Below are 17,801 nucleotides of genomic sequence, written 5' to 3' on the forward strand. Positions count from 1 at the left end.
TTTAGATCATGTTTCTCCCCTTCACAATAAAATTAAGTTACGCATTAAAAAGAAAACTGGAGATGGCCAATTATTACTTTTGGAAAAAAGAAGTTCCATTAACGTTTCCAGTTGGTACCACTGTAAGGGCTAGCAATTCTCCAACTGGTTTATACTCAAGTACTTTCTAAGCTGGTAATCTGATTGTTATACGCTGTGGGGTAAAGATTGGAGGCTCCGGGGCATATAGAGATACCAAGACACACATGAAACACACATGTAAAAAAACCCAATAATGCTGCAATACCATGTTGTACACGGGGATGCTTCCATTCAGGAGTAACACCATTTCTCCACTAACCCAGTTCATGATGTCCATCTCTTTCAGCCTCTGACATGGGTTCGTTGTACCCGTGATTTTAACAGGTCACTTTTCCCCCCCCAGATTTAGCATTCCTGCGCGTTTTGTGATTCTTCCAAGACTACTGAGACTTATATCTAAGTGGGGCAACTGAGGAAGCTCTGCCATTTCACCTACATAAGGAGTAACATGCACATTCCAACCGTGAGGAGGAACAGTATTCTTTCCTATTTTATCACAAAGGAATACAACAGTCCACCACAGCACCCAAATCTTAAGGGGATCCACAATGGCCACAAATGTATTCATTCAATGTTCAGAGAAGTTCAGAGAAAAAATAAGAGATGACGTAAAAATAAACTTAGGCCATACAGATGAACAGCGTGAGAAAATGCTGTTTCAAAAAATTTAAAAATTCAGGGAGTTTGGGCCGAAAGACATGTCTAAAAACAATGAACCTATATCTTCTCCACGCTCCCTACTAAAACTAAAAACTGGGATGTGAACTAAAAGTTTTCACTAAACTACAGGCAGTCCTTGTTAAGCAACCACAATTGAGACTGGCAACTCCGTCACTAAGCAAAGCGTCACTTAAGAAAAAAGCAAAGATTGTTCCCCCTGCCCCCCGCAGAGCGGAAAGTTTGGAGAGGAAGGGATTACGAGAGATTAAGCAGGCACCCAATGGGGAATATACCGAGCTGTTTGTATAGCATGCATTGCTTTTGATACTTTTGATACGAATCTGCCCCTGTGTGCCTGCTTATTCTCTTGTAACCCCTTCTTCTCCAATCTCTCTGCTCTACTGGGGGCGGGGAGAAAAACAACAGGTCAGGCAGAGAATAACGCATACTGGCTGTAATGGCAATTGCATGACTGAGGGACAGCACCACCATAACTTTGATCGCTGAATGAGGCAGGCGGTAAGCGGTGACCTCCTGTGCAGAAGTCATCAGGAGAGTCATATAAAAATTTAAGAAAAAGGACAGCAGGGTAGCTATAATGAGAGCAGCTTAAAATAGCACAATAAAAATCAGCAGACATAAAATACTTAGTGTACAGGATGTGAAGAATTCTTATGTTAAAATGCACTGTATTTAAGTTCACAAACCTTCCCCTCTAATGCTCCTGAGTATGCTAACAGTGATCCAGACTGATATTTCTCAATGAATTATGTATAATCAAACACAGAATTTCCTGGTATCAATGCTCTCAAATTGAGGCACGGAAGTTCAACTATCACCAGAAGATAGCAGGAAATCATTTCGCCAAGACCTTTGACAAGACATGAAAGAACAATGCCATTTATTAAAGAACAGACCGAGGCTATTTTTTTTTTTAATTGGCATACATAACAAAACAGCACATTTTAAGATCGTGACTGGATTTGGGAAAGGAAGATGGCACTGTACTAGAAGGACACAGACTGAGCTCTGCTCTAATCTATTGTTTAATTGGGAGTCTCTTTCATTTACATTGCCTCATTATTAAAACAAATGGATTTATGGCCTCTGCTCTCCTTGGACCTGATAAGAAAGCAACATGAAGAAACATGGAGATGGGAAATAAAAATAAATCTAAAAAACAAGACAGGACAGTTGGGGGACGTGAATGGAAGATTCTGACAGCAAAATTATGCTAAAATTGTACTTATTGTGGGTGGGGTTGTTTTTTTTTCTCCACCCCTCCACATCTCTAAGCCTCAGTGACAGGATCTACGGGATCATATGTCACAGCAACATCTCAGTGCAAGGCATAATAAGAAAGTTGGGGTGTGTGATCATACCAAGAGAATTTAAGAACCAGAGAGCTATACCAAGGTCCTAAAGTCTTTACACCGGGGTCCCTTCATTTTGCTTTTCGGAGGACTCTCTTATGACGTGAATCCTTTGCGCCAAATCAAGCATAGGCTCTTCTTCAGTCAGTTTACCTTCTTTCTGTCTCTGGGCAAGGATCATGGCCCGCAGCAGTGGTGGGTAGAGAACATATCGGATACTTTCCTCTTCCACAGGAGGGGTAAATTTCTTAAAGGCCTCCTCCTCGTGCTTCGGTACCAACCGCCAATCGTGGTACATTACTTTGTCTATTTCCTTCACTTCACTTTCGGTCTTGCCTAAGAAGAAATTGAGAAGAGGAAGAGAGGTCCAAATAAATGTTGGTGAGTCTTGCCAGCACTGGACACAGGGCAGGGTCAACATAAAGATTTAAAAGCATGCACTGAATGCAGGTTTTGAAGTTTTGTTATAATAAAGCTTCATATAATAATAATAATAATAATAATAATAAGTATGATATAGCAGCTGCTAGGCCACACAAAACTGTACATTAATAAATATATCACAAGCGTACAGTATCACTCTAACTCATGAGTGCTCTAAGTCCTTGCTAAAGCCTTCATCATGAAATCTTCACCCATAAAAGCAAATCTTCCCTTACCTCTAAATGTCAAATATCCCCAGGCCTTTCCATGTTCCATTTTCTGTAACAAAGCACATCACAACATTATAGTCCGTTCAAGATGAAGGGAGGAGGGAGTGTCTTATTTTGAGCGAAAGCTAAAAGTCAATGCATAGCTTTATCTACCACAGCTAACGTTGCGTTCCTCAGAGCTTGTTCAGGAAGGAGCAAGGATAGTCGGAGATGAGAGTGCTTTACAGCTAATGAAATCTTTAGCAAGTGTGATCAATAGTCAGAATTTTCCAAGGCTTCAATCCTAGGAACAGTGTGACTTTCAAATAAAAAAGCAGGAGGTGCTTGGGAGCATCTTTTGCGACTAATAACTTTTATGAACAGGCACAAGCCTGGAGATGATGGGAAGAACCAAGAAAACCTCTGCAAAATCAATGGAACCTGAGCGTGTTGAGCAGCTCAGAATCATGAGTGCGTGGGAAGATGGAAAATCAGGAAGGGGGATGAAAAAGGGCACAGCGCGCTGACCTCGAATGGACAGAGAATAGAGAAGTAAACCCAGAAGAGGGTTCAACAACATGGGAAACAATTGAGAGGGCACTGCTTTCCAATTTTTGAACACGTATTGATGAATAAAATTTGACTCTTGTTCAGCACCATCTATCTGACAATCAGGAGCCATTGCGGTGTGGTGGTGAAGATGTGGGACTGGCACTGAAGGCAGCCAGGTTCTAGTCCCCTCAGCTACAGAAGCTCCCTGGGGGACTTTGGATCAGCCACTCACTTTTGGCCCAACCGACTTCACAAGATGGTTGTGGGGGGTAACAGACAAGGGTACTGGGTCCATTACCTTGAACTTCTGTAGGAAAGACAGGATGCATATCTAATAAATCTGAGCTTATTTTGCATTTAAAACACTTCAAGGTCATACTCCACACTACTGATAAATTATTCCATTCTGCAGCAAAAAGGGGAGCTGGGAAGTCATTGTTGAACAAATTGTAGGAAGACAATTACAGGTGGCCCTCACTTAACGACCACTCATTCAGCGATGGTTCAAACTTACAACATTGCTGAATAAGTGATACTTACAACCGGTCCTTGTACTTACATCAGTAGCAATGTGCCTGTGGTCATGTAAGCACAATCTGGGCACTAGGCACCTGGCTCGCAATTACGACGTCATGTCCTGCAGTCACGTGATCTCTATTTGCGACCTTCTGTGCTGGCTTCCTACAAGGAAAGTCAATGGGGAAGCCAGCAGGAGGGCGACCATTTGATGTTCTCGCTTAACAACCTGCAGTGATTCGCTTAACGATGCCAACCGAAGTGCCGGAAATTCTGTTGCTAAGCAGCATGGTCACATGACATCACACTTTATGACCGTGTTGCTTAGTGATGGAAATTCTGGTCCCAATTACTGTTACTCAGTGAGGACTACCTGTGTAGTGGGAGGTTTGAATTTGCCCCTTTACCCAGCCAAAGAAAAACACTCACCTCAGCTGTATAATCCATCTTTACTTTAGTAATGACCCAATAACAAGGCTCATCGTATTCCCATATCCAGGATTTGCGTGTGACCATCCTCCCGATACCAAAGAGGCGCAACTGGGACAGCAGCATAAAGAGTCGGTTCTCATTCCTCACATCCTCCCAGGCCAGCACAGGGAGGCGCTTGCCTGTGAAGGAGCGGCTCATCGTCTCATAATCCACGGCGTAACGCTGGGAATCACGAGGTTGGTTTTTCAGAGCCCAATATTCACGGATTTTCTTGGCCCTGGCGGCAATTGGGCGGTACGCTTTATAACGAACCATCGCTGCCTATGGAATGATAACAGAGGATTGTTAGCAGTTCAAATACTAAGAAAAGATTTAGATTTAAATCTACAACCTGCCACAAAGTTGACCAGGGGACCGTCATCCAACCAAGCCTACCTTACAAAGAAGTTAGGAAGATGAAAGAGGACGCAGAAGACTATTGTGAATTCCCCTCAGGAAAGGTTAAAAAAAAACCACTCACCCACACGAAGCCTGTAGCTGATTTCATAAAGTAAACTTCACCTAATATATCAATGCTCCTGTTTTCTGGGTTTCTACAATGCTTTGAACTAAAACTAACCAAGTTTTGCAAATTGGGTTATAACAATCTGATGAAACTCAGTCACTCATTTTATTTTGGTCATTGACCAGCAAAACAAAACAAATGAGTCACAAACGATTAGAGTAAAACAAGCTATAAATCATGTAACCATACAAGTAAATTGGTAAGTTAAAGGTAAGAATTTGGGGTGTAAAAATTAATATAGTAAGGTCTGATACAATTTGTATAAGGCAAGTGAACAATTGTTTAGAAGAACAGAATAGTAAAATTACCAATCTAAAATATAGAGAACATGATGCAAACAAAGCCTCCTAAGAAAGATTGGAGACCTAAATACTGCAGCCTCTTTTCATTCCCTTCTCAGCAAATTTTCACCCTCTCTTCCTAAGGAATCTCCATTTCCTCTCCTCACCCCTCAAGCCCTAGGATGACAGATCAAGAATGATTATTGGTTTTTTAGTTGAAACATAGAGAATTCTAGTGAGTGCTACTTTATCCTCCTTGGATTATTCAGCCATAAGTAACACCTGCCAAAATTTACTCTTCTACAGAATTTTTTTTTTTTTTTTTTTAAACCCACAACCTGAGCCACCGTTCATATTTCTCATCTTAGGATCAAGTCTGATCTGCATCACAGAGAGAGCACTAGCCCATCTGTCTGAGTCAACCACACTTGGACTCATACAGACAGAGGGAGCCAAAATGATCAGGGGGTTGGAATAATTCCCTTTTAAAATCAGGTTACAGTATTTCGATCTTTCCAAAATGAAAATGGCATAGGCTAAATAAAGCTTTAATTTAATGAAGATATGCACAGCATGGAAATCACAAGATTGCATGACCACTCACATAACAGCTGGTCAATCAAGTTAATTTGCAGGAAGTCAAGGAAAAAACAAATACATATTCAGGCTTGTTGGGTCAGCCCAACATGTTAAACCCCGGTGAGCAAAACACAATGGCTGTGCTTGCCTGGCACACATCCCCTTAACAAGTGAACCATACAACAGCTCCATGGAAGATCTGGTCCAAGTTGCATGCCAGGCCAGCGGCTTGGCTTCTTGTAACATTGAGCCACAAGCTATCCAGCCTTCCTTCAGCCCAGTATGGTGCCTTCCTTCAACCAGCAAGAGGTGATTTGCCCACCTGGAAGCAAATGAGCCAAAGATCAAAGGGGAAAGGCATTCCCTCAGATCTGCTGCTTGGACCCAGTGATTCTTCATCCTCTCTCACCCAAGAAATTATTATAATTATTACAACCTGATCTTCCATTTTGGTGGTGCACTGTTTGGCTTTTTTTCTTCTTTGCTGATTTTGCATCCAAGGTATTGAGTTATAACTGCAGCTGTGCTATACATTAGTTGGTTTGTTTCTTGCAGTGAGATGGTGCTTATATTTGATATCACAGTATTGGCATCTTTTCAGACTTGTGCTAGCTGATTCTTTGTAACAAGCTTCAATGCAGACAACCTTATTCTGTTGTTTTTGCACGATTCCTGATGCTCAGTTATTCTTTGTTTCAATCCTTCTTGGTTTTTAGTTAGAGGGCTTTGTTCTTTCTGAGGAGAAGGCAGAGCAGAGGGTGCCTGGTTTGGGAATGAAAACGATTCAATAGCGATGCTGGCTTCCTCTACTGCCGACTCCCCCCGGTTGGCCCCAACAGTCTGAGCTACTTCTGGCAAGGCTTCGGTTTCTTTGCCCTGGGTAGACCTTTGCAGTTCTTCCAATTCTACTTCTATGAATACTTTATTTCGTATTATAAATCAACATTGATCCGTTAGCCTCTGCTCTGTTATTTCTGATTCTGGATGTTCTTCTTTCCAAAACTGGTGCATTCTTTTCAGGTATCCTCGTTGGACTTGATTTGTAATAGCAGATCATTATTTCTTTGTTTTCATTCTTTGTATATTTGCGGCGGGTAAACAACTTTTCTTCCAGTAGTCCTGCAGCTGCCGGCCCTGGTTGCTCAGCCAACAGTCCTGAAGCCCACTTGTCACCAGATGTCCAGGAACTAGAACACCTAGCACGGTCCTTGCTGACCCAGGTGACGACTGAACTGGTGTGGGTTTCTGTAAATTACATCTCGCCATCCTGTTTATGGGAGAGGCACTCTTCATCTGGCCCCTCTGATGAGACCTGTCCAGTATAGTTGAACCTCTGGCATAGCCCTCATCCTCCTCGGAGCACGCAAGCCCCACCACCACGTCAAGGTAGTGCCTCCCTGGGGAATTATTATTATTATTATCATCCTGCCTTTTTTTTTTCTTCAATATTTAGTCAACTCAAGGTGGCAGAGATACTTAATACTCCTGCCTCCTATTTCAGTTCACTTCCTTTTGGTGCATTCGAGTCATTGTTGACGCCTGGCGACTGCCTGGACAAGCCCCTGCAGTTTTATTAGTTTTAGGCAAGTCCCTATTTTATTAGCATTATTCTATTAACATATCCATGACCACCAAAGCATGTCTTCGTTTCCTTCGGGAAGCTTAACACTGGGGAAACCCTGACTGACCCTGGGTCGGTGTCCCTCTCCCTCTCTAGCCTACCTCGCGGGATTGTTGTTGGGGAGACCAAAGAAGCCCTCCACGGACGCCGCCCGGAGTTCGCAGCGCAGCGCAGCGCAGCGCAGCGCAGCGCAATAAATACCTCGCTCCCTTCCGCAGCCCTGGGCTTCCCGCTTCCTTCTCTTGCTCCTGATTCCCCGGCGACTCAACGGCACCGCCGCAAGCAAGGACGGTCCCCTCCCCAAATCCTCCGCCGAGCAACACTTCCGCCCCTCTTCAGGCTTTCCTTGAGCTCCGAACTTTCGCAGACGCTCGAGCAGGGACGGTGCAACCTTATATACTGCTCGGCAAGGAACACTTCCGCCCCGCTTTTCGCGGTCTCAAGTTCAACCGAGGCTGGTCCTACTCCATAAATCACCCGGCCGGCCACACGCAGCTCCTTCCGGGCTTAGGGAGACGCTCGCGCAAGGGCGGGCCGTCGCTATAAACGGTCCGGCAGGCAACACTTCCGCTCCTTTTCTAAACTGATACTGTATTTACTTTTTCGAAGGGTGATCCCGATTACTCCTGCGAGCTGCTTTGCTTCTCTTCGCTTTCTTCCTTCTGCTCTTGGGCTGCTGTCTTTCCTCTTCGGCCAAACGATCATTTCGGCGCGCTTTTATTCCCCACTCCAAGTAGTAAAGGGTTGCTAGAAGAGCCTTTCCTCAACAGGGATCAGGATGGATGGATACGTACATATATACCGTATTGGCTAACGAAATGCCTTCTCTTATTTCACCTCCAGGCCTAGGATTGCTGTGGCTGATATGCCTGAGGGAGATTCTGGACGTGCGGCTTCCTTGCTGCCTTTCATTCCCCCCCGAGAGATGCCCCGCAGCCTTCCCTACCGCTGCCCTGCTCCAGCGACCCAGATAAAACGCTTTATTCGCTCTTGCTGCGCCGCTAGGAAGGCCTGCGGACCGGGGGAAGCCTCGCTCAACTGGAGCGCGTAATAGAGGGACTTCAGGGCAGAGATTCTGTAAAGAGGTTGGCTGCTATGACAGGCTTCTTATCCACAGGATCGGTATTGTGAGAGAGGGCTCTTTATTCGAAGCGATTTGCGTTAATGAAAGGGGGCCAGGAGAGCTTGGCTTTCTGGTCAAGGTTTGGTGACTTGTAGCTGATGTTTAATTAGGTTACTTGAAGATTGTTTGTCTTGGCAATGACGGTGTCATTCTGGTTGTCCCTGTTTATGTTGACGAGAATGTAGATTCTTACCTCTAATGCAGGCGGAAGCTTTCTTGTAAGTTTCCTGAAAGGCAAAATGATGCCCAGCTTTTGATACTTTTACAAATGTAGCTGGAATTCTGTGAGTGCTCCTGTTTTTCTTAAGAAACATTTTCAGTTGGTAACATAGACTAGCAAGAGGGTAAACTTAAACCATGGAGGGAGAAAAGAAGACTGTTGCTCTTGATGGAAACTGCCAGTTTGTTAAAAGAGTGATCACCTGGGAAATCTCTGATTCTGAAGAAGACAGTGATGTTAAACCAGAACCCTCAACCGCTTTTGCAAATTATTCAGGTGTTGGAGCTCAGGGCTGTCCAGACAGACAAAACTTAGAGCCGTGCATGATGCTGCATGAAGCAAAGGCAGTACCTTTGCTTACTCCGTCGACCCAAACAGTATCTTGTAATTCAAGTCCAGAGAGAAAGAAGAAAAAGCAGTCCCTGGAAAAAACCAAGATGGGCCGGGCAAAAAGAGAAGAAAAAAAGGAGAGGGTGCACAAAAAAGAAGAAAAAGTGAAGATAAAAAAGCAGATTGCAGCTGAGAAAGAGAGACGAAAGGAAGTAGCAGCTGCCTTGAAATTCCTTCGACCTGAGCAGTGCATGAAACAAATGATTGTCTCTGTGGATTCAGGTAGCGTGTTTGCATTGCATGGTTATTCCCATGTTTGTTTGGTGCCTTTGAGTCAGTGTTGACTCCTGGCAACCACTTGGACAGGTCCCTGCAGCTTTTTTGGCAAGATTTCAGAAGAAAGCCCAGCTGGCTTCATACCTAAGGCAGGACTAGAACTTAGTGGTCTCTCGTTTCTAGCCTAATGCCTTTAACTGCTATACCAAAATGGCACTCTAGTAATAATAATAATGATAATTCCTTGCACTTTTCTTGGCAAGATTTTTGGAAGTGGTTTGCCATGCCTCTTCCTAGGGCAAAGAGAGAGCAACTGGGCCCAAGTCACCCAGCTGGCTTTGTGCCTAAGGTGGGACTAGAACTCACGGTCTCCTGGCTTCTAGTCTGATGCCTTAAACACGACACCAACCTGGCTCTGTGTTCCCATCTTTTACTCAGAGGGATTTCTGGAATGTTTCTTTTCCGCTCCCCCCCCCCACAATAGCCTTTAAGGTGGCTTTCAGATTCTACTTCAAGTGACATAAAATGACCAATAAACAGACTAAAACCAGTATTTTAAAGCAATAGCTAAAAATAAGCCAAAATTGGAAGACTCTGCAGGTGGAGTGGTTAGAATAGAGGAAAACAAAGTCACCTCCTTGTTGCATTTGATTAGAAGAGCAGCAACATCTCAAATTCTGGAAAAAGGGTTATTCCAAGCCCATGTTTCACATTAGGATAAGCTGTAGCTGTTGATTTCAGTTTCAGCAGAATAATTCATTATTTTGGAATTACAGTAGAGGGAAGAGGTTTGGCACAGTACTGCACGTTATAGTTGAGATGCCGCCAAAAGATCATTTATTATCCTTTCTCTTCAGGTCTTCTAGAGCACCTTGGTTCTGATATCTTGCTGGATGTTTTGGGCTCTTTGGACTGTAAATACTATATTGAACACCAGATAATTCCACATAGCATAACCTGGAAGAGAAAGATTTTGAGCAGCATGTCTGGTTCAGTAAGTATCTGAACTGAAAATCCACGGATAGCCAAAGAAACAAGACTGAGTGTGGGTTTGTGTGATGGTTCAATTGCTTTCTGCTCTTCTGCTTTTCATAGTCCTTGAAGGTTTTTATTCATTTAGGGTTGCCTGTGCATCACATCAAAGAGAGTTGGCCCCAACACTACTAAAATGCATTATTGTCAATGCTTTTTGAAGGGAAATTCAGCAGCATACTTGGATTAGAATGGATTTCTCCATTTGAAGTTGGGGACAGCCATGCATGAAGCGCTGCTCTGGATTACTGCTCTGATCCATTAACCTATTTTGCCATGGCTGCCAAATTCCTACACAGAGATTAATAGAAGAAACAGACACAAAGCAGTCAAGGAATATAATAGTAAATACAGCAATGGACTCCCAGACTCAGTCTCTGTTGGGCTTGGCTCACTTATACCATATTTGATCTCTAATAGGCATGTCAGCTATGAAACTCACCCCCATGCTTTTCCTTCTCTCAATTATTGTATAGTTCCCACTGATTTTAATAATCCTTTGGCCTGTGGCTGTTCAGCTAATAAATCTGTCTTGCCAAATGTCCTAGCAGAAAGGGTAATGTCTATGTAATCTATATATTTAAAACCTATCTTCCCTTACTAAAGGTTACTAATTTGCCGGGGGGAGGGCAATTAAATGTTTCATTAGAACATTGTTTTTTATAACTGAATCCTTGTTGTTGCTATAAATTGGTGATACTCTTTAGACTGTTGCACTAAAAACTGGGATGTGAACTGGTCTATGACCATGTATTTTTAAAAAATGATTTGAAATCCATGAGGGTAGACAAAAATGCAAGGCTGAAGCTGGTGAAAGGCTAAGTTAAGAGCACCTTGCTTCAGGATCTCTTCTCTGCTTCTGCAAACCACTGTCAGGAAGGGATGCTGGGTTTAATAAATGTTTAGTCTGAGCTAGCAAAGTTGCTCCTTCTTTTCTCTCTCCTGGCAAAAGGTTAACTTTATTTCTGCAGGATGGTTGTCAAGAAAAGACTGCAGTGGAAAGTGAGGTCCTGCTAGTGATGCAGCCTTCATATTTTCTCAGACAACTTTTCTCATCAATGCAGGTACTGTACAATAGCTTGATTTGCATTTGATGTTGTGAATATGAATACAAATGGTGCTCTCTGTAGCCCTTGTTAAGCAACTTCCATGTATTACATTGGCAAGCTGAAAAAGAAAAATCAGCCTTACATCTGCCCCAAGAGCTTAAGAACCTTTTCTGGGCCTGAAATAGGAAAAAATGAATTATGCTGACTCCAGTTGTTCTAGTCAAGCAGTTCATTTTGCAGTCCTTTGCACGTTTAACAGAGGAAGGTTAAGAACATTTATGGCCATCTTCATGTTCAGTATGTTTCATGTCTACACTGGATGTTCTGAGTATATGTTCAAAGCACGGGAGCACTAATGCAGTACGTGAAACACAAATAGAACTTCCAGTAAAATACTGCAATTTATCCTCTGCCCCTAGCAGGAATGCTGCCAGCCAGCCAGCCAGGCAGGCCCTTCTCCAAGATGGTTTTAAACTGTAAGTTGCTCAAGGAGTCTTTCATTCTCCTAAATCAGTTTTCTGTTATCCCTGCAGCTCAACATGCCATGGCTACCAAGTATGCCCAATTCTCATTTAGTTCAGGTTCTCACTCTTCTTAAAGTTATTATTTTTAAGGCATTTTTGCAAGTGTTGGCTTTCCTCCCAGTTGCTTGATGGTCCTCTTTTGCTCTATTTTTACTGGCCCCCGTTGCCTGAGTTTGCTCTTACAAAGACTGATTCTCAGCTTGTTGTGCCTTATGTAACAAGAAGGATGAGGGGAGAAGAAGATGGTATGTTTCAGAGTTTTATCTTATTTCCAGACACCTAGGGAGATGGAGCTTTAGTGTGGAAGAACTAATAATTAAGAGGAAATGCACTAGAAAGCTAGATTGACAGCAGGCAGAATCCAAGAGGACAGTACTGGAAGCATTAAGCAAAAAGGTGAGCAGGGAAGAAAGGTGAGCCAAGGTATACAATTAAAAAAAAAGGTATGATAGAAAAGAACAGATTTTATTTCTCACATAGGAAAAAACCTACACTGCATATACTCAGCCAGGAGAGTAAAAGGGTTCCTCCTCTCTGCACCAGCCAGGTTACTGCTCAAATTTGTAAGCAAGATATAATAGGTCCTGGCATTCTACAGCACCCAAGTGGTCATATATTGAAGTACACACTAAAAAAAAAAAAATATATCCAGGCTGATTTTAATCCAGGAAAGATCAGTACCCCAAGATTTGTTTTAAATAAGCATATTCAAAATCAGCCACCTGGAAATAGAATACAAGTGTATTCAACTGATTGAAAGGATCTTTGAAGAAAGTAAGATAGCCAAGTGGTGGTGCGCAAAGGAAGATGTTCGAAAGTGCAAATAACTATTACAATACTAATGCTAAGAAGGGGGGAACCATTTCTGAAAATAATCTATCACAGTAATCCACCCTCAAAAAGCACACCAGGGAAGGTTTGTGCCATTGATAACCATTGGCAAAATGACTACAAGGCAATTACCTGGAGGTTTAATGTTGTCCCCTCCACCTATCTAAATTAGATAGGTGCTAACACATTTGAGGTCTGAACTCCTTCACCTCTTCTTCCATGGAATCCAAAATTGTTTTTAAATTTGTATGTAAAATTGGTAGGTGAATTTTTTTTTGTTCCTGTAATCTTTGACTTTTTTTTTTTCCTAATTTTAGAACCCAAGTCCTGATGGCCAGCAGAGTGTACCAGATCTTACCCATCTGTTTCCCTTTCACAATTTGGAAGATCCTTCCACGGTATCTTACAGCATGGTTGTCATTGGACTAGACACCTACCAATGGTACACAAGATTGGGTTGTGCGAGTTGTGGGTCCCAAATTGCAGGTCCCAAGGGTATCTCTGATATGCAGAATGTAGGGCTCCATCTTTGACCCTTCCATTTTGTTTCATGACAGCCTTGAATTCCTTTTTTATGATAAAGCAGATTACCGACAGATAAAAAGACTGAAAATAGGTGGTATAAACATGCTATTCCCAGCTTCACAGGGAAAATTTGGTTCAGAAGGTGTAACGTGTAAACAGTCTCGCTTGAACTGGTTCATTTAACTGGCAGCTTGCAGCCTGGATGTAGTAAGTCTAATTCTACATTTAGGATCCTGGGATTTCAGCCATAGATTTCAGCCTTTCTGGTCAAAAGGTTGATCTCAGCCATAAGCTTTTGTTGTAAAAGGGTAAGCTGGTATTAAACACAGAACAAATGCAAATGTTTAAAGGAAGATTCTCAAGTTGATCATGTCTCCTGGTTTTCTGTTACCTTCTTCCAGATCTTAATTTAGCTCTCCAGTCTTGTTTACAGTCCTAGGACTTCCTGGCTGCATCCCTCCAAGTATTAACCAGATCTAACTCTGCTTAGCTTTTCATTTAAGATTTTTTTAGGAAAAAGCAATATATATAAGCGCTTCTAACAATGAAAGGCAATAAAACAAGTTCATTCTTTACTATTAACTGCCCCAAATGCCTCAGGGGCTTAAATTAACCTACACTTTCCCTGCACGCAACTTTTCAAATCACAGTAGCTTGAAAAAAATAATTTTGTGCTTTCAAGTCAGTCTTGACTACTGGTGATTGAACAAGTCCCTGCAGTTCTCTCGGCGAGATTTTTGGAAGTGGTTTGTTGCTGGCTTCTTCCCAGGGCAGAGAGAGAGAGAGAGAGAGAGAGACTGGGCCAAAATCAGCCAACCGACTTCATGCCAAGACCGGACTAGAACTAATCTCCTGGTTTCTAGCCTGGTAACTTTAACCACTATACCAGAATATTAATTATCCAATTATGGTTCTTCTCTGAACTGCCTAGGTATAACCAGCATCATCAACTTTCACAGGAAGCACCAATCTCTGGACAGGAGAAATGGCTGGAAGAGGCAACACTGAAGCTTGGTCCAGAACACTCCATGACACAGCATCAAATTGAGGAGGTAAATGTAGAAACTAGTTTATCAACCGCAGTAGAGGGCTCCATTCTCTCACGGGCATCCAGGTTATCAGTAGTGGAAGCAGGAGGGTGCTTTTGTGTTCTTGTCTTACTTGCAGACATCCCACGGGCATCTGGTTGGCCATAGTGGGAAAAAGAATAATTAGAGAGGCCGTTTTCATCTACTCCATCAGAGCTTTTCTTTAGGCAGCAAAAAGAAGTAACAAAATCAGTAAAAATCAAGATTAGTTCTTGGAAGATCGCTCCATCCTCAGTTCTAAGTGTTATATAGGTTCTCAGAAGTAGTAGCCCTTTGACTACTACATGCAGAATCCGGCTATTGTCTTCATGCCCCAGTTTAGAAGAGTCAAAAACAGCTGCTTCCCATTGTCTGCCACAGAATGCTTGATAGAAATCGGCTATTTTTTTCCCTTCCTTCTAATCCCTTGCCTGATGTAATGTCAAGGGTGATATGGCAAAAACACTAAAATAGGAATTACCAGTTGAGTCATCATTGCTGAAGCTAGCCCAAATGGACAGGAAAAGGGCCTAAATTAAAGGCAGTCTTTTATGCATCAGTATTTTGCACCCTGGAACCTCAGAAGTTATGCAGAAAGGCCAAATGCTCCTGTTTCTCTTGCTCTCATTTAGTCTCTCCACCTCTTTCTCCTGCAGGCTCTGGTGGTGTTGCAACTCCGGGGTAACATAAATGTACTATTCCTGGAAACGTGGCAGGATTTGGCCCAGCATGTTTCTGCAATGACCAGAGCCATAGCGCAGCGTCCCTATAAGTGAGTGTCAGTTGCCTTGGCAAAGCTTTGGCGCCCCGAACCTTCTCCTGCACTGAGAAATAGGAACCAAAAGGCCATCCCACAAGCTTTTCCTAATGAAATCTAACCTGTAAACAAGGCTTTTCCATGACAGTCTTTGTAGGGCCAAACAGAATACAAAGGGACTACTTCTTTAAGAAAATGTTTAGTGTTTTGCTGATACAGCTACATCTTGATTTACAGACACTCTATTTAGAACAAGTCAGAAAGTACACTCTTGCTTGCATGCCTGGCATTGCATGGTCCATTGAGAATACCTAGTTCACATTAGGGGTGTGTGAAACGTTCCACCATGGAACATTCTGAGCCCCAAATGGACCCAGACAAATCTTGGAATGGGCCATTCTGACCACCATGGAAGCAGTGTGACCAGGACAACTCTCAGAATAGGTTACTGTGAGGTTGGGCACCCCTAGTTCCTGCATCGCTTTAAGCCAAAATGGTAGCCTGTGTATAACCTGTACATAATGGTTCCTTCTACAGGAAGCATCAGGAAAAGCAGCCTTTCTCCTTCTGTGCCAAAGGCAAATGGGCTAGCGGCGTGCACATTAGCAAGGACGGGAAAGGGCTCCATGAGACCTGGTTGAAACAGATCCAGCAGTTCAACCGAGTCAGCCCAGTCATGGCAGCAGCCATTGCCCAAGCCTATCCTTCACCAAGTCTGCTGCTACAGGTTGGTTCATTCCACCAGTTTCTTTGTCTTGGCTGTAGAGAAGGAAAGAGAAATCAAGGGAGGTAGTTTTCAAGAATAGGGGCTAAACCAGGCATCAAATTCTGTTGTCTCAGAGAGTAGGATTAAGTGGGCGTAAGTAAAAGACACAGAGACTTCAGCGAAGGGGAAAAAAATATTACTGAGACGTTTACTCAGATGCTGCAGTGTAGTTACTACAGAGAAGGCTGGATAAGCTACTCCTAGTAGGCTCCATTCCATTCTCTCCAACAGTGTCAGATTCTGATTATTGCAAGCCTACTGGGTTCTCCTATGTGAGGAAGTATTTCCGAGTTAGCTTTTTTCCCTCTAAATATTTTTTGTTTCACGGCAATATACCCACGTCCTGCTTTTGCTGTTACCTTCTTGTTAGCCATGGGGGTTCTGTTTTGCTTACATAAGGATCCTCATTAAGAAAACAAATCTGTTTATGGATCAGATCTTTAATGATAAAAGCCATAACAAAACTAATTAGCTCCACTGGACTCTGCTTAAGGCAGAGTCCTTAAACAGAAGGTGGACAGTCTTGTTAGCAACACTCCAGTTCTGCTTTCCTTGTAGCAAACAACAGCTTGCTACCTCACCACTTTTGCTATCAAGATCTCTTTACTAGACAATAGGCTTTTAAAAAAAAGCTAGGGAGAAAGAGGGGGAAATTGGAATAATCTCACATAGGCTGAGACCAGATTACGAGATCTCCATGCTTATTTGGTATCCTTGCTTTTTTCAGGCCTACCGAGAATGCAATACAGATGCAGACAGACAACTTCTCCTAAGCGACATCCAGATCAAGACTGAGGACAATAAAATGGAGAGACGGATTGGCCCAGACCTGTCTCGTCGAGTCTACCTTTTCATGGTATCTACAAACCCAGAGGTTGTCCTAGATTTAGGTGCTTGATATCCTTGCTGTGCTGTTCTCTGACTGCCAGGCCTTAGCTCCTTGTTTGTTCTTTACTGTCAAAGCTTTAGGATTTATAGCAGAATTTGAGTTTGGCAAAATCAGCAAATGTCTTTGTGCAAAAATTCTATCAATGATCCCCGTGGTGTGTTTTTTTTTCATCCCCGTTCTTCTGTTGAAGGAAAACTCATTTTGCAGTATTGTTACATATCATTACGCTGCTTCTATTTGAATTTATGAAGCCGTCCTTGGCACAGTTGTTGGGTTCATATATTAAGCTAAACCAGAACCTGCCTTGGTGAGAATATGAGAGAATCTGGTTGTTTATAAAAATGTTAATGGATCTTTTAACTGTGGAAAAGCATTATGAAAAAGGAACACCTAGTCCTATATCTTACTGTAATCTTAGTCCCAGTTAAGTCATCAGTTCCACTGAGACTGCAGCTCAGTGTTCCCTTTCACTTAATCAGATGATACAAGGACTTCAGAAGGGAGTCTATTATACTGCCAAATCACACAGTGGTTAAATTCAGAAATTAATACTAATCCATCGTTTACTACAAAGCAATGCCGTCTTGTTCCCTTTTATACAACAATTTTCACAATGAACCACACTTTGCCATTTGCATTAAGCATAGGAGAAGCTGAAGGGAACTGTAATCGCCCTTGTGCTTATCCATACATTACAAATATCAAGAGCGCCTTTTCTGGCCGCCCATATGACCATAAGCAGTCATCAGGGAAAGGTCGTACCGATACTGGTTTCCGAATTGCAAAATGCCCTCCCAGTACATGTCACTGCAGCTAGTTTTTGTCACAAAATCAAAGAAAGAACTGGAATATTTAAACCTACCTCCCTGGGAAATAGGCTTGGGATGTGAATACCTCTAAATAAGTAAATTGTGGCTGGCTGTGAAAGAAGAAATACAGGACCTGAGAACAAGGAGAAAGAGGGAGCATCCGTGGCTGAAGTTCATTCACATAATTCCAACTACTAGCCTGGTACTATGTTTGAACCAAATAATCAAGAATTAGGGAACCTAATTAGAATTATTTTAGATGAGAGGACAGTAAGGTTGATAGACTAGCCTATCATCATTGATCAAAGTCT

General features: G+C 42.6%; 2 protein-coding genes across 2 annotated transcripts; one reads left to right on the top strand and one right to left on the bottom strand.

The window, feature by feature from the left end:
- Positions 1-1,625: 1,625 nt before the first annotated feature.
- Positions 1,626-7,667, bottom strand: MRPS34 (mitochondrial ribosomal protein S34). The gene is made up of 4 exons (XM_007426316.4): positions 7,494-7,667; positions 4,244-4,567; positions 2,774-2,816; positions 1,626-2,450 (listed from the first exon to the last, which is right to left on the bottom strand). The coding sequence occupies exons 2-4, from the start codon at positions 4,559-4,561 to the stop codon at positions 2,170-2,172; spliced, it is 642 nt and encodes a 213-aa protein (XP_007426378.1). The 5' UTR covers positions 4,562-4,567; positions 7,494-7,667; the 3' UTR covers positions 1,626-2,169.
- Positions 7,668-7,851: 184 nt separating this feature from the next.
- EME2 (essential meiotic structure-specific endonuclease subunit 2) lies at positions 7,852-17,798 on the top strand. The gene is made up of 8 exons (XM_007426315.3): positions 7,852-9,247; positions 10,099-10,235; positions 11,245-11,337; positions 12,995-13,119; positions 14,134-14,254; positions 14,926-15,041; positions 15,564-15,753; positions 16,520-17,798. The coding sequence occupies exons 1-8, from the start codon at positions 8,773-8,775 to the stop codon at positions 16,688-16,690; spliced, it is 1,428 nt and encodes a 475-aa protein (XP_007426377.2). The 5' UTR covers positions 7,852-8,772; the 3' UTR covers positions 16,691-17,798.
- Positions 17,799-17,801: the final 3 nt, after the last annotated feature.

This window comes from Python bivittatus, unplaced genomic scaffold (genome assembly GCF_059951505.1).
Source record: "Python bivittatus isolate LINGU-HERP-01145 unplaced genomic scaffold, Pbiv_v1 ctg000560_np1212, whole genome shotgun sequence".
Classification (NCBI taxonomy): Eukaryota; Metazoa; Chordata; class Lepidosauria; order Squamata; family Pythonidae; genus Python; species Python bivittatus.